We start from the raw sequence: 14,990 nt of genomic DNA, 5'->3' as shown, positions 1-14,990 counted from the left end.
AGGGCGCGCGACTATTTGTAGCAGGATGCATTTCGTGATGGTTGACTTGATGCACTCAATCACCTTGTCCCCGAGTACCTTAGGGAGATCTCCGAAGCTCTTTGGCAGGTGGGAACACGTCGCTGAGCGAGCTCGCCAGCAACATCAGCCACCGGTGGCGGTGGTGCAGAGGCAGACAACAGGCGCCCCGCAGCCCCCACCAGCAAGGCCTGCTCCTGCCCGACGGTGGCGGCAGGTGGCGCGAAGGGAGTAGTCATAGTGGGAGGGGGGGAGGCCTCGTCATCAGGGGGAGGGAAGGCCACCCTGCTCCTCACTCTGATGCTCGCGCATCCTGGCTGCGGGCAGGAGCAGGCGGCCCCCGTGCTCGTGGCTGCTGCCACCGACGGCGCCACCGTCATTCCTGCTACTACGACTACTCCCTTCGCGCCGCCTGCCGCCACCATCATGCATTAAAACATGCGTCAAAACAAGAGTTCGATGTGAACAAAGATTCCCCCGCTGTCCTGCTCGCTTAAGCTATTGCTGCGGCTGCAGCTGAACCAGAACAGCAAAGCTCATCATCGGCTGCAGCTGAGTAGCACAGCAAAGCCCAAAGCCCATCGGTTGTGCAGCCCAAAGAGCTCTTATCTTCTTATTTCTTCCATCGATCAGGTCTTTTCTTCTCTGTCACCGTAACCAAAACACAAGTCAAGGTCCGCCAAAGTCGTAGCTATAGTTGGTTTAGACCTTCCTATCTAGGATAGTTGCAATGGTCACCAGCCCAGTGGTAGTCTCATAAGGGTTATTCGGAAGTTTTCTCAACCTACGTGAGAAGATCTTCTTCTTTGAAAAAACTCAGGACTGTCTTACGCAGGTCGAGTTTTTTTAAAAAAAGTGACGTGCATCTGGCAAAGATATAAACAACGCATGGTAAGCCCATGCTTTCATCAAGTGATTTTATCTTCCACACATTCATCCTCTTTGCCAATCTAATAGTCAAGCCAAGCTGGCTAGTAGCTCTACATCACTGCTACATGATATATGGCAATTGTAAATAAATTGTTAGCCTCGTCGCTCTCACTTGGACCTGAGTTCCAAGCTTATGACTTCTCAAATAATTTTCCAACCATATGAAAGATGATAAATTGACGATACTAATATATAATATACTCTGAAAATAACAATTTGGGAGAGGCTGACAAATCCTTATTTTTCGGGGGAAAAAATTAGCATTGTTCACCCTAAGGAGTCAAGCAGGATTCAAATGCCGGAAATAGAGTGGGGGGTGGTAGAGCTAGGGGTGTCCAACTTGGCCACTAGAGGGGGCATCGCTTGTGTCTTCTTTGTACTGATCGTGGCCCATTTATTGCGTGTTGCTATACGTCAAGTTGTTAGCAGGATTGGGGGAAAAGAGCGCAAAGATGATCCGAGTGCAAAAGATTTTTTTTTTCTAAGGAACCGAATGCAAATGATTGCGAAATGATCGTTTCCCCTCATCTAGGAAATACAAAATGTATTTGAAATTACTTACAAGCTGAGTACCTTGGTCCGTTTAGCCGCACATGTTCCGTCTAAATCTTCGCCGTGCACATCAGCATAGGCCAGGTGAAAAAGGTTTTACTGTATTATCAATCGATCAAGTAATAAATAAATAAAAGTAAAAAAAAACAGAGAGAGAAAGGGCCGGAGTCCGAGCCAAACAAACAAACACACGGCCCATATCACGCCAGCATGACTATGATGACCCAACCCACCAAGGTAGTATACCCCTGCCGCAGCCGAAGAGAATTCATCCTAGCTGAGCCGACCCACACCGCCGCCCCGCCCGTCCACCACCACCCCACAGATGCCACCTGCCGCCGCCGGCCGCCACTGCTGCCGGCGGCCACGCCCACGCCACTGACAGCAGCCCGCCGCGAGGCCCGGCTCGCCATGCCCCGTGCCCTCCTCGCCCCGCTCTCCCGCCGCTCCCGCCGCCGCCTCCTCCTCTCCCGCCCCCTCCTCGCCATTCTCTCGAACACCTTCTCGGCGTCCGCCTCCGCGCCTCCTCCCCGCGCGCCGCCGCCGCCGCTCCCGGAGCTCTCTCCGCTGCTTCCGCCGCGCCCCGAGGAAGCCGGCTCCGTAGCCGCGGCCTCGTCCGCCATCGCCACCTCCTTCCGCGACTGGTTCGTCGAGGCCTCCGGCCCCGTGGCCGCGCCGCTCAAGGCGCTCGACGCGATCTACGAGGCGCTCGCGTCCGATGAGACGGCCGCGCTCGAGGCGCTCCCGCTCTCGGAGCAGCTCGTCCTCGCCGTGCTCCGCCACGCCCCGCGGAGGCTCCCCGAAGGCGACGCGCTGCTGCTGCTCCGCCTCAAGTTCTTCGACTGGTCGGGGCGCCGGCCGCGCTACCGCCACACGCGAGCCGTCTACCACGCCGTCTTCCGCCTCCTCTCCCGCGCGCGCCGCAACGCCGTCCTCGTCAACTGGCTCCGCCTCTTCTCCGACACCACCGCGGCCGCCGGGCACCTGCGCTTCCACGACACTCTCGTCATCGGCTACGCCGTCGCTGGCGACCCGCAGCGCGGGCTCAGCGTCCTCGGCCACATGCGCTTCCGCGGCCTCGACCTCGACGCCGTCTCATCGCGGATCCTCCTCAACTCCCTCGTCGATGCTTCGCTCCACGACCTTGCCGACTCCTTCGCCCGCAACCTTGCCGCCAGCCCTGTCACTACATGCATCCTCATCAAGAGTCTCTGCCGCCGTGCCCGCCTCGACGATGCCGTGGCTCTCCTTGACACCCTGCCGTTTGCTGAAGCATCCCGTGGCCCCGCTGCTGGCTCCATCATCACTGAGTTCTGCCGCCGTCGACGTTTTGCTGAGGCAGCCCAGATCGTTGATAAGTTTGCATCCTGTGATGTGTATGGTGCGTGGATCCATGGCCTCATTGAGGCTGGAAGGCTTGATACTACGTTGAAGTTCATTGCTGATAAGAAGGAAACTGAAGGGTATATCCCTGATGGGCAGCGGTATGACAAGCTTGTTTATCGCTTGCTTCGCTGTAACAGACTTGGCGAAGTGTATGACTTGCTCGTGGAAATGATGGAGGAGGGCATTGCTCCTGGCAGATCCACCATGAATGCTGCGCTTTGCTTCTTTTGCAAGGCTGGTCTTGTTGAAGTGGCCATGCATTTGTATAGGTCAAGAATGGAGCTTGGGATCAACCCAAACAAGGATGTCTATAATAATCTGATCAGGGCACTGTGCCGGGGTGGGGAGACAGAGGAAGCATGTCTGGTATTGGAGCAAGCTATGGAAGGAGGGCACTTTCCAGGGCGTCAGACATTTGCCATGTTTGCAAATATGCTTTGTCAGGAGGGAAAGCTGGATAAGGTGCGGGAGCTGCTAGACAGGGCACTCAAGCAGGAAGTCTGGCCAATGGACTCTGTCTTAGCCAAGTACCTTGTGGCACTATGCAAGAGTGGTAATGTGGAGGAGGCATGCGAAGTGCCTCAGATAGCAAGCAGCAAGAGCCATGTGGGCTTATATCGCTATGAGTCAACCTACAAGAGCTTGATTCGGGCATTAATATTGATTAAGAGGGTTGATATACTGCCAAGGCTCATGCTGGAAATGCAAGATATGGGGCACATCCCAACCCGAAGCCTCTATCAATCAGTTGTCTGTGCTTTGTGTGAATTGAATAAGTATGCTGAAGTTCTTGAGCTGTTAGACAGCCAGTTGCAACGGGGTGAACTCCAACCACTTGTGTGCTACAACTACTTTATTTCTGGGGCTGGTCATGCTAAGAGGGCTGACATGGCAAGGGAGGTGTATAACCGAATGGAGATTTCAGGGATTGAACCATCAGCGGAAAGCAACACCCTTCTTCTCATGAGTTATCTAAGGAGCAAACGTATTGGTGATGCACTTAACTTTTTTAACCTCATTCGTGGAAAGAAACCACCTGGCACCAAGCTGTATAATGTATTTATATCTGGTCTATGTGAAGCTCAGAAGCCTGAGCAGGCAATGGTGTTCTGGAGGGAGGCAAGGGATAATGGTGTAATCCCAAGCATCAGCTGCTATGAGCATCTTGTTCTATTGCTGTGCTCTGTCAGAGATTATGACAGTGTTATAAAGGTTATCGACGATTTCAGAGAAACAGGTCGCCCTGTTTCAGCCTTCCTGTGTAATGTGCTTCTCTTGCACACATTGATGGGCAGCAGCCTTCTGAAGGCTTTGTTACGTTCAAGAGATAAGTCAAAACCTCTAGAAGTGAAAGGTGAAGAGATTCAAGGTCGGGAGGCAGGAAGGCTCTTGATAGGTGATCTAATTACCTCGTTTGCAAGAGGTATCAACAACATGAATGACTTGGAGCATTTGGGAGAGGAGATGGAAAAGTATTTTCCTGTTGATACTTATACTTACAACATGCTGTTACGAGGGTTGTCTATGGCAGGTAGGATGGATTCTGCCTGTAATTTGTATGAAAGGATGTGCAGAAAGGGGTATCAACCAAATCGATGGACTTTTGATATAATGGTACACGGTTTCTGCAAGAATGGTGACAGAAATGAAGCTGAGAGGTGGATGGATGCAATGTATCGAAATGGGTTCTATCCCACATGGTACACTATGAGGTTATACAACAGTGCATCATTGCGAGCACATGATCAGAAGATCATTTCTTTTGTATGAATAATTATATCTATTTATCTCCCTTGCTACCTCACATTCAACTGCTGATCTGCTCTCTGCCTTGATCATATGACTTAGCTGAAAGAGGTAATCTTCTATTAAACCTTGCTATCATTCCAGTTACTACTGTATAGAGTCTGGAGTTTTGAGAGGCTCTCATGCTTCATATATCTTAAGTAATATGAGAAACTGCGATATCCAAATGTCATTTCCTGCTACATTTTCTTAGAATACACGATGTATAGCTTTAGGACCTTGTACTTTGTTTTGGGGATATTACACTAAACCAGCGAAAGACAATTAGTCATGGTAATGGTGCCAGTTGACCATTTTAATGGGATCTGCATATGGCTTCCCTGCATAAAGTTGTTTAATAAAAGGTGAATTTCTATTGGCAGTTTGTGAGATCATGTGTTATTCATGCTGCACCCACTGCATTCACCATGTGCTGTACAATACTAGTAGTTGTAGTCATTTTGTTTAAATACAGATATCCAATAGACTAAAGTTTTAAGATAGCTTAACATTTAATGTTTTACAAGCTATGTCTTGTATAAGTTTCTTGTAGTTTTGTTATCCTTTACTAGAAGAGTGTAATGCGATTTCTCGGTATACTGACTATTGTATCATATTGGTCAATCAGCTGGTGTTTTACAAGCTGCAGTGATCCTCTTTTGATAGCTGGATGTCTGACATTGTTCTTTTTTATAATTTCAGCTCTTTGCAGGCATTCTTTTGGAAGATCAAATATATATTTTTAGAGATGTATTCCGAGATTTAACATTACTTTATCCCTGAATCCACATGTCACCTATCATGACAGTGTCCAAGATGCTTCTAGGATATCAGTTTAGGTGTACCATGGAGATTTCCTTTGACTTTGTATTGTAGTTTTACACAATTTTGCTGTAAAATTATACCCTGTGACCAAAATTTTCAAGTTTTGTTCAATCTTTTGCCACAGATTATCTGATGTACCAACAACTCAATCTCACTATAATCAGTAGATTATATAAGAATGATCATTCTTTACATCTCAGGGTCAAGCCTATAGTAGACAGTTGTCCAAACTATACAGAAGATGGCATGCCATTCAAGGATCAATTGGATGTTCCAATTTCAAACTTCTAACAAGCTTCTTGTCCTTTAACAGTTCAGGTTTTAAGAATATATTTTCATGGATCGATATTGGTTCAGAGATTTTTGGTGTTTAAACATTGCTTATGTAATGTTTCGTTCTTTATACTAGAGGTTCTAGCAGTAAAGGCAAGCCTGAGACAAGGGAATGCAGTAGTTATGCTTCAAATGGTAGATTCAAAAGGCATTCCTTCACTAATTGATGCAAAAAAAATTTCCATTTCGGTGTTGAAAGAAATAGCTTGTATTGGAAGATGATCCACATGTCTGGTTGAATTTCTCTGAGCAGATAATAATTATTGCCTTAGTTTTGTTTGGAAACAGGCTATTTTACTTCCCTCGCTTAACCTCTAAGCAAAATTTATGCGCACTTTACTCTCCCGAACTATTTCCTTTGATCCAATCTACGCTCTAATTAGATTCTCTTTTTTTTTCTTCACGTACAAGTTGACTTTTAATTTCAAATTTTGTCCCTTTGACTTATAACTTGGTGCTCTATGTTAGAGCTCTATGTTAGAAAAATACTTTAGAAATTTTTCTGATTACTTTTCATACAATTTTATATATCTAAGAACAATTTTGTATTAAATATTCCTAATCACATAGAAAAATACTTAAGAAATTTTTCTGATTACTTTTCATACAATTTTATATATCTAAGAACAATTTTGTATTAAATATTCCTAATCTATGAAATAGGGAACGTATCTGGTGCAAACCACCTCCCCCGTGCAACCTTGAAAACTATGAATCAAGGCCACAAGATGCTAATCCAACGGATAGAGTCAGTGGTGGGATTATTTTGCAGTTAAGCCTCTCCATCCGCCGGCCACTGCACAGATACGTTCACATGAAAATAACTATGAAAAATTTTTAGTATATTTTTTTACATAAGACATCATGTTTGTATCCGCACACAAAATTTAAACTCAAAATTCAACTCATATATGGAGGGGAAAAAAGAGAAATCTAATTAGGGGCAGATTGGATCAAATAAAATAATTCAGGTGAGTAAGGTGCATCTAAATTTTGTTCGGGAGTTAAGTTGACAAAGTGGATAGATGAGGTTCTTTCCAAACAGCCTTATGGCAATACTAATTCTTTCCGCAAAGGAGGGGGCTTGCCGCCTCATATCTGGTGAAGGATCTTTGGAGTTATCTTTTTTTCCTACCAAGGTGCATGCAATTTTTATCCTTTGGAGTTATCTTTTTTTCCCTACCAAGGTGCATGCAATTTTTATCTTCAAATGTCAGTCATCTACTCCCTCCATTTAAAATTATAAGTCATTTTGATATTTTTATATTTATAGATTTTGTTATGTATTTAGACATGGTATATATCTAAATTCATTGCAAAAATCTAGGGACTTAGAAAAGCCACCACCTACAATTTGGGATGTACTCCCTCCGTTCCAAATTGTAGATCGTTTTAGCTTTTCTAAGTTCATATATATTATTATGCATATAGACATACACTATATTTAGATGTATAATAATATCACGTAGAAAAGTCAAAACGAGCTACAATTTAAAGCAGGAACTTTGTACCAAGCCTGTCGTGTGTGGGATGCATTGATGATTTAGGCTTCACTTCAGAGCCATGATATCATCGTATGTTTTCACTAGCTGAACCGAGCTAGAACAGTATATTAATGCAACCAAACACGCTTCTTCGTGTGCTTCTATGCATCAATTTGGTCATGCAACCAAACAGACTTCATGTGCTTCTATGCACCAAATTGGACCAGAATGGAGTATATCATCATAGCAAAGAAACAAACTACTCCTTCCATTTCAAATTGCAAATCGTTTTAATTTTTCTAGTATGCAGATACGTTTAAAATATAATGGAGGGAATAATAAGGAAAAACAGTCTTTTTGTAAGAACAAGGGTTCAAACCATGATTGGTACCCCACAAGATGCATCATCATAAAATCGAATAGAAGTAAACGCATATCAAGAGAAACCAAAAGCAACTAAAAATTGGGATGGAAGGGAGCCATATGTACGTGCATTGAGGATAGCTGAAAACTGCACTACAATCCAAAATTCCATCTTATATACTGTAATTCAAATACATGGTTGAGGTTCTTTGCTAACAGAATTTCACATAACATAGAGCTGCTTATTACACAGACAAAAACTGAGGTCCAAAGAAAGAAGTGGGGGAATTTTGCAAGCTGCCACAACTATTCCTGCACGGGAAAAACAACTGTTCAATGGCATACATACCGCAGATGAAAAATGTACCGCTGATGATGAAATGTTGGCTCACAATGGAATCAAATATGCCTAGCATACAGCATGTAGAGAAACAGCTGTTTGCTGCCATTCTCACCTTGGCATGAAGGGTGCAGCATGAGTAATACACCTTAAGGATCAGTCAATATCCAAGCTGGAGTATGGCTCATGACCAACCTGGATAGGTTTAGCAATTTATATAAAAAAGTTGCACCAGAAAAGAAAATTGCAGTTGCTTCTGAGGAATAGTGGCATGAGGCTTGCAAAATGATGCGAGTAACCAATTGCAACCACCGAATCAGGCATACCAAAGAGTGGTAATAATTTATGCTGGTTCAAAGTTAGAACTTACCGAGCAATCGTCGTGAACACGCCAGATTGTTTCGCCTAAGAGATTCGCGACTGAAAGAATGGTCAGCTGCGGAAAACTCTTCTCCTCCTTAAGTGGGATAGTGTTTGTGATGATTACTTCTTGAAACAAACCACTTGATAACCTTTCAATGGCAGGCGGGCTGAAAAGGTAACATGTAAATATAGTTGCAGAAAAATCCAGATAGCTACAACGAATTGACACAGCAGAGAAAACAGAATATGACTTAAGTTAGCTTCAAGAATTAAAGCATACCTAAAAACAGCATGTGTACAGCAAGCATATACTTCTCGAGCGCCTTCCTGATGCAGTAGCTCAGCTCCTTTGGCAATAGTTCCTATTTATGTTTGATAATTCCATCAGGATATTGACACCCCGAAGCAAAGTATCTCAGAGAGGATAATTAGTTTAGTACGCAATGTGATGTATAATTTTCTCAGCTATTGACAGGAATGCGGCACAATTCACCAGGCTTTCAAGTTTGAATTATAGCTTAAATCATATTTCAACCTAGTCAGAAACAATACTAGTGTAGTATTAGTGTGTAATGTTCCATTCTACACTCAGTATGTACTTATATGGCAGATGACACAACTAATACTTGACTAGTTACAGCATGGCAGTTCTCAAGGCTCTCAACCTTGCTGGGTTGTTAAGAAGAAGGCATAAACTCATGAGGAGGGGAATGTCCAATCTAAGAATTGTGTCTAAGGGAGAACGTACCTGCTGTGTCAATCATATCATCCATCATAACAGCCACTTTTCCTCTAACATCTCCAATAAGATTCATTACCTGTAATAAATGCACAAGATAGGATGTACTTGCTCATTCTGACAGGACTGAGATAAGAAAAAATTGTGGTAAGATAGGAACATCTTCAATTCAATATAATTCTTTGAGATTCATAGTAATCAGAGCACATGTTACAAAGGGAAAAGGCTCGGTGAAGATTTTCTTCAGTACATTCTAATCAGTTGTTCATAATATTACAGATAATAAGGAGAACCTAATATTTGAGTTAAGAAGTTGATATTTTCTTCTATATATATCCATTCAGCCTGCTACACTGTTTAAACAAATAATATAGTACAATAATACTTGCCTCAGCGACATTGTGTCCATGCCTTCTTTTATCTACAATAGCTAGAGGTGCATCTGAAAGCTTTTTGGCAAAAGCACGTGCCCTGGCAACACCTCCAACATCAGGAGATACAACCACCAAGTCATTTGAACATATTGTCTTGCTGGCGAGATAATCAAGAATAACAGGCTTGACAATTCAAAGAGGCAAAATAGAAAACAATTGTAAGAAGAACGAATGCCATCACACATAAGTTTTAAAGGCATTGATTGATTTTAAGCAGCATGCTTCAGTACATACCTGACCATAAACATGATCTACTGGGATGTCGAAGTATCCCATTGCTTGACTGGAATGAAGATCACAAACAAGTACACGGTTAGCACCAGCTTCTGTAATCATATTAGCTACAAGCTTTGCAGCTATAGATTCCCGGCCTTGAGACTGAGAAAAATGAAAAGTGTTTCAGTTAGTATTCAAAATGGCAAGGAGATAGATGCTTTTGTGAGGTCTGGTGATGGCTTTTGACTTTGTAGATGCTAGGATGTTAGAATCAAAAGGAATCATAGAATCTGTAATTTCATTGAGCAATGAGCATTGACTTCAATTCCTCTAATTTATGGATACTGAAAAGCATCCACAGGTGAACAGTATAAATATTAGATTTCAAAGTTGCCAAGTGATTGAAATGATCTTATTTTCCAATAACCATCCTAGGCCCTTGGTCATATCCAACCACCTTGATCGATGATGGTGACTGGAATGATTCCAAGCACTTGGAAATTAGCAAAACTGTTGAAAAGTTTGCTTATGCAACTTGCATGGTTAAAGGCTGGTAATACGAAGCGGTACAAGCATGTGACAAGGGATCTTTTTTTTCCATTCAGAAGAACAAACAGAGATCTTTTTTCCATCCAAAAAGAAGAACTGGGATCATTTTTCCATTCAAAAAGAAGAACAAACAGGGATCTTTTTTCCATTCAAAAAGAAGAACAAACAGGGATCTTTTTTCCATTCAAAAAGAAGAATAAACTCAAAACAAACTAAATAATTTGAGAAACTACAATAAATATACATTACCTTCCTGTCAGCCCTTGCATAACCAAAATAAGGGATGACTGCAGTAATATTCTTAGCAGATGCTCTCCTACAGGCATCGATCATGATCAGAAGTTCCATGAGATTTTCATTTGCTGGAGGACAGGTTGGTTGCACAAGGAAAACATCACAGCCCCGTACACTTTCTTGCAACTGAACATATATTTCGCCATCCGCGAACCTTTTTATGTTAATCTTCCCAAGTTCTAGACCCAAGTAACTTGCTATCTCCTGTTCATAGGACACCATAAAGAGATTAGGCATAAATGAGAGAACTCATTTGGTTAGAGATGGGCATGCTGATAGCAGACCACTATTTGTTTTTCTTCATTCAGAAGTGGGCTAGTAGCTATGCTGTGCCCACAGGTTCAGTTATCCTTCATTTCAATTCTCTTTTTGTATTAATCCATTTTCCTAAATTTCCCATTTCAGAAAAACCCATATTCCAAACTCCAAATGAGTGATGTATTGGATGCTCTAAGGTGGTTAGTACAGTTTAATTGGTTGTCTGCGACAAATTAAAAGCAGGACTAGAATAAATACGAGAGAAAAATTCTTCATGCTAGATTCAACTGACCTGGGAAAGGGAAGGGTTGGCTGTGCCTGAGAAGATACGCAGCCTTGTGTCGTTTCTCATGCTTGGATCCCGGAAAACTGGCAAGGTTACAGGAGTCAACAGTGACCTGTCGGACACTGGAATGCATGGTGGTGCTCCATTGATTGCCCTCAGAGAATCAATCTTTTTACATCTCTGCACGTATGGATACCGGTTTCAGCTGAAGTGAGCATAACTGTGCTGATTCAACCTGATTACTAGCAGCAACTTCCTTTTTTGTGCAGATGCAAGATGGGTACTCTATGATGCGAACGGAATCTAAAGCACAACAAAGCATGATCCCAAGCTCCCAAAAAAATAGAAATCTTAAACAGCTTGTCAAAAAAAATTAAAAGAAACACGGAGATGATGCGAGCAAGTGCGATTCCCGAGCTCCCAACGACGACTACCACCGTCAGATCACGGGTAAGCCCCGATAGCCAGGGGCGCGGGTGATTATTACCCCCGTCCCCAGTACTAGAGCACGAAACAAAACAAAAAAGGGAACCAGGGGGGCACGAGCGGCGGAAGAGGTGGTGGGGAAACCGGAGCTCACCACGACGGCGGGGCCTGGGCGCGAGCAGCGGAGGAGGCCCCCGCTGCGCACGGCGATGGGAGATGCCGCCGCGGCGACGGCGGCGGGGGTGGGGGAGTGGCAGAGCGGCATGGCGAATTGGGGAAGCCGGAGGCGCGGAGACGGAGCCGCCGGTGGCTAGGGTTTAATCCGATGGATTGAAGCGGGGTTTATGATTAGTTGCCTGTTGGAACCACACAGGATCAGAGATTCGGAGAGGTGAATGAAGAGTGGGAAAAAAAAGGGTGCCCGGTGTTTGGCTGGTGACTATGGTTGGACTTAAGAATACAGATATAGGAGAAGTATGGAAACTATGACTTTTATTAGAAATTGCTAGAATGGATAAAAATAGCATCTTAGGGAGCAGACCGAGAGCTTTTCTCTCCTCTTGAAAATAGTCATGGTAGTCACTCTCACAGTTATCATAAAAATGCCTTTACTTGTGAATCCAGGAAAGAGAGCTAGAGCTGATGCTATAGCTTACTAATGATACTAATGAGTACAATGATCGGGATTTATCCTTCCGGATCTAATAGACTCACCTTCATTATAACTCCACAAGATAGACAAGAACAAGATACAATGCCCGATACCGTACGTCATAATTGAGATGGTGGTTTGGAGGCAAACAATAATCGACTTAATACTTCCGATTTGAACAAGAAACATTACTTAAAAGAGACTTAGATATACAACTAGGGACAGACTTATGAAAAGCATATGTTTTTAAGGATATATTTAATCATATATTTCATTTTCTTTGCATAGTCGGAATTAACCCAAACATCCAAAGAGTCAAATATTATATAATAATAGAAGTATAGTCTGAAAAGAAAAACCTTCAACAACTAAGCTCATGAGTAACCGGTTCTCTTAAAGACGTAAAGAGGTATAGTGCACATGGATGCATTCATGGGAAAGCCGGAAAGCTGTAGATGTGGAGACAGAGCCACCGGAGGTGGATTGAAGCGAGATTTATGATTAGTTGCCTTGTTGAAACCATAGGATTAGAGAAGCCGGAGCTAAGTGCGTCATGTTTTCTTTGCTGGTGACTAAGGTTGGACTTAAAATACAAATAGAAATAATGATATATAAGTATGCGAAGTACGACTTTTATTAGAAATTACTAGAACGGATAAAAATAGTATTAAAGGGATGCAGTTTTTCCATATAGTCAAATTTAATTCGAGGATCCAAGAGTCAAATCCTATACAATCATAAATAATACAATCATAAATAAGGGTATAATTGAAAAGGAAATTCCTTACGACGATTTATCTTAGCTCTCGAAGGTATTCATAGTCATATAGAGGTATAGTATGCATAGGCTGTAGGTGCATTCGTAGGCGTGAAGCGTACGTGCATATAATGTGCCTATGTTTTTTTTTATAAAAAACTGAACGATTAGCTTCCCTTATTTCCTTGGGATTAAATTTAGCCACGGTGTTCAGCTGTTTACGCATGGATAACGCCATCCTGCGTGGCGCGCGGTCGTTTCCATTTTCTTTGCGCGGTCATGGAGGGGTCTCCTTCCCATATATATAGCCCGCGCGCGCGCGACGCGGCTCTCTCTAGCTCTCAATCACCACCTCAAAATAAGGCAAGCAATCGGCGATTGATCCCGAATAATTCGCGGGCGAGGCGAGGCGAGGCGTCGCGCCGGCGGCTCTTGATCGATATTGCCCTCCCTGTTATTCCCCGGCTCTGAATCGGAGGCGCCGCGGCCGGGCGGCGAGCTATAGCATTAGCAGCATGGCCGCCGGAGCCGCCGTGGCCTCGGCGACGGCGCTGCTCGTCCTGGCGGCGGCGGCCGCGGCCGTGTCCGGGCTCCAGGCGATCAACGTGACGACGATGGCGTTCGAGGAGGGGTACGCGCCGCTGTTCGGGCAGGACAACATCCTCCGCTCCGCCGACGACCGCACCGTCAGCCTCCTGCTCGACCGCTCCACCGGTGAATTGCTGGCTTGCTTCTTCTTGCCTCGATCGATTTCTTATCCTCGCATGGGGTCGAGATTGCACGCCGATCATCTTAATTATGAATCGACCGCGCGCGCAGGGTCTGGCTTCATCTCGTCGTCCATGTACCAGCACGGCTTCTTCAGCGCGTCCATCAAGCTCCCCTCTGATTACACCGCCGGCGTCGTCGTCGCCTTCTACACGTCCAACGGCGACGTGTTCGAGAAGCGCCACGACGAGCTGGACTTCGAGTTCCTGGGCAACATCCGGGGCAAGCCGTGGCGCGTGCAGACCAACCTGTACGGCAACGGCAGCGTGAGCCGCGGGCGGGAGGAGCGCTATGTGCTCCCCTTCGACCCCACCACCGAGTTCCACCGCTACTCCATCCTGTGGACCGCCGCCGCCGTCGCCTTCTACGTCGACGACGTCCCGGTCCGCGAGGTTCGCCGCTCGGCCGCCATGGGCGGCGACTTCCCCTCCAAGCCCATGTCGCTGTACGCCACCGTCTGGGATGCCTCCACCTGGGCCACCTCCGGCGGCCGCTACCGTGTCAACTACCGCTACGGGCCCTTCGTCGCCTCCTTCACCGACCTCGCCCTCCTCGGCTGCCGCGCCGACGACGACCCCATCCGGATGGTGGCCGGCGGCGGGCCGCGGCGGGGTTGCGCCGCCGCCGAGGCGGCCCTGCGCGCGTCGGACCTGGCCGTCATGACCGTGGAGAAGCAGCAGGCCATGCGCCGGTTCCGGGAGCAGAACATGGTCTACTCCTACTGCTACGACACGTGGCGCTACCCCGTGGCGCCGCCGGAGTGCGACGTCGTGGAGTCAGAGCGGAGGCGATTCAAGGACAGCGGCCACCTCCGGTTCGCGCTGCGGCGCCGGGGACCGCGCCGCTCCAGGGGCGGTGGCGCAGGGCGGGCGGCGGCGGCCAGAGCAGCGGCTTCCAGGGCCGCCGTGGACCTCGCCGCTGCCGCCAAGAAGCAAGCGGCGGACATGTAGCGAGTAGCTAGCCTAGCTAGCTAGTAATGGTGATGGGTGGATACATGACTGGATGTAGTGCGCTCGCGACATGACATCGTCGTCACATCGATCGATCAGGTTAAGCAAATGGGGAATTGGCAATCCGATCCTGTTGGTGTTCGATACATGGGTTCCTACTTCCTACGCTGCTACGAGACGAACACGAAACTGTCGTGCGCAGCGGACAAATGAAGCAAATTACAAGGCGAGCGCGGTCACAGGGGAGGGGGAGCGAAAATCGTTTCGAGAAGGGGGGAGAGA

The 14,990-nt window shown here is 45.8% G+C and overlaps 3 protein-coding genes across 3 annotated transcripts; 2 read left to right on the top strand and 1 right to left on the bottom strand.

The window, feature by feature from the left end:
• The first annotated feature begins 1,710 nt into the window (after window positions 1-1,710).
• On the top strand, window positions 1,711-5,690 carry LOC101758557 (pentatricopeptide repeat-containing protein At1g71210, mitochondrial). The gene is made up of 2 exons (XM_004951974.4): window positions 1,711-4,743; window positions 5,374-5,690. Exon 1 carries the CDS (start codon window positions 1,711-1,713, stop codon window positions 4,654-4,656), a length of 2,946 nt encoding a protein of 981 aa, XP_004952031.2. The 3' UTR covers window positions 4,657-4,743; window positions 5,374-5,690.
• A 2,094-nt stretch (window positions 5,691-7,784) lies between these two features.
• LOC101758146 (ribose-phosphate pyrophosphokinase 1, chloroplastic) lies at window positions 7,785-12,016 on the bottom strand. Its single transcript, XM_004951973.2, has 10 exons — window positions 11,736-12,016; window positions 11,162-11,335; window positions 10,567-10,815; window positions 9,787-9,930; window positions 9,508-9,675; window positions 9,128-9,197; window positions 8,660-8,741; window positions 8,387-8,546; window positions 8,132-8,211; window positions 7,785-7,988 (listed from the first exon to the last, which is right to left on the bottom strand). Exons 1-9 carry the CDS (start codon window positions 11,844-11,846, stop codon window positions 8,173-8,175), a joined length of 1,197 nt encoding a protein of 398 aa, XP_004952030.1. The 5' UTR covers window positions 11,847-12,016; the 3' UTR covers window positions 7,785-7,988; window positions 8,132-8,172.
• A 1,516-nt stretch (window positions 12,017-13,532) lies between these two features.
• Window positions 13,533-14,708, top strand: LOC101775042 (probable xyloglucan endotransglucosylase/hydrolase protein 30; the record flags this gene model as incomplete). Its single annotated transcript, XM_004954671.3, has 2 exons — window positions 13,533-13,704; window positions 13,810-14,708. Coding segments are annotated over 2 exons (1,071 nt in total), but the record flags the coding sequence as incomplete, so codon positions are not given.
• Window positions 14,709-14,990: the final 282 nt, after the last annotated feature.

This window comes from Setaria italica, chromosome I, assembly GCF_000263155.2.
Source record: "Setaria italica strain Yugu1 chromosome I, Setaria_italica_v2.0, whole genome shotgun sequence".
NCBI classification, from domain to species: Eukaryota; Viridiplantae; Streptophyta; class Magnoliopsida; order Poales; family Poaceae; genus Setaria; species Setaria italica.
This window is presented reverse-complemented; position numbering and strand designations above follow the sequence as displayed.

Excerpts from the sequence above, each read along its gene's own strand:
- LOC101758557 (XM_004951974.4), top strand. The coding sequence starts at position 1,711 with ATGACTATGATGACCCAACCCACCAAGGTAGTATACCCCTGCCGCAGC.
- LOC101758146 (XM_004951973.2), bottom strand. The coding sequence starts at position 11,846 with ATGCCGCTCTGCCACTCCCCCACCCCCGCCGCCGTCGCCGCGGCGGCA. Across the intron at positions 9,676-9,786 it reads TAGATCATGTTTATGGTCAG|CCTGTTATTCTTGATTATCT; the intron begins GTATGTACTGAA and ends TGAATTGTCAAG. Across the intron at positions 8,212-8,386 it reads GTGTTCACGACGATTGCTCG|GTTGGTCATGAGCCATACTC; the intron begins GTAAGTTCTAAC and ends AAACCTATCCAG.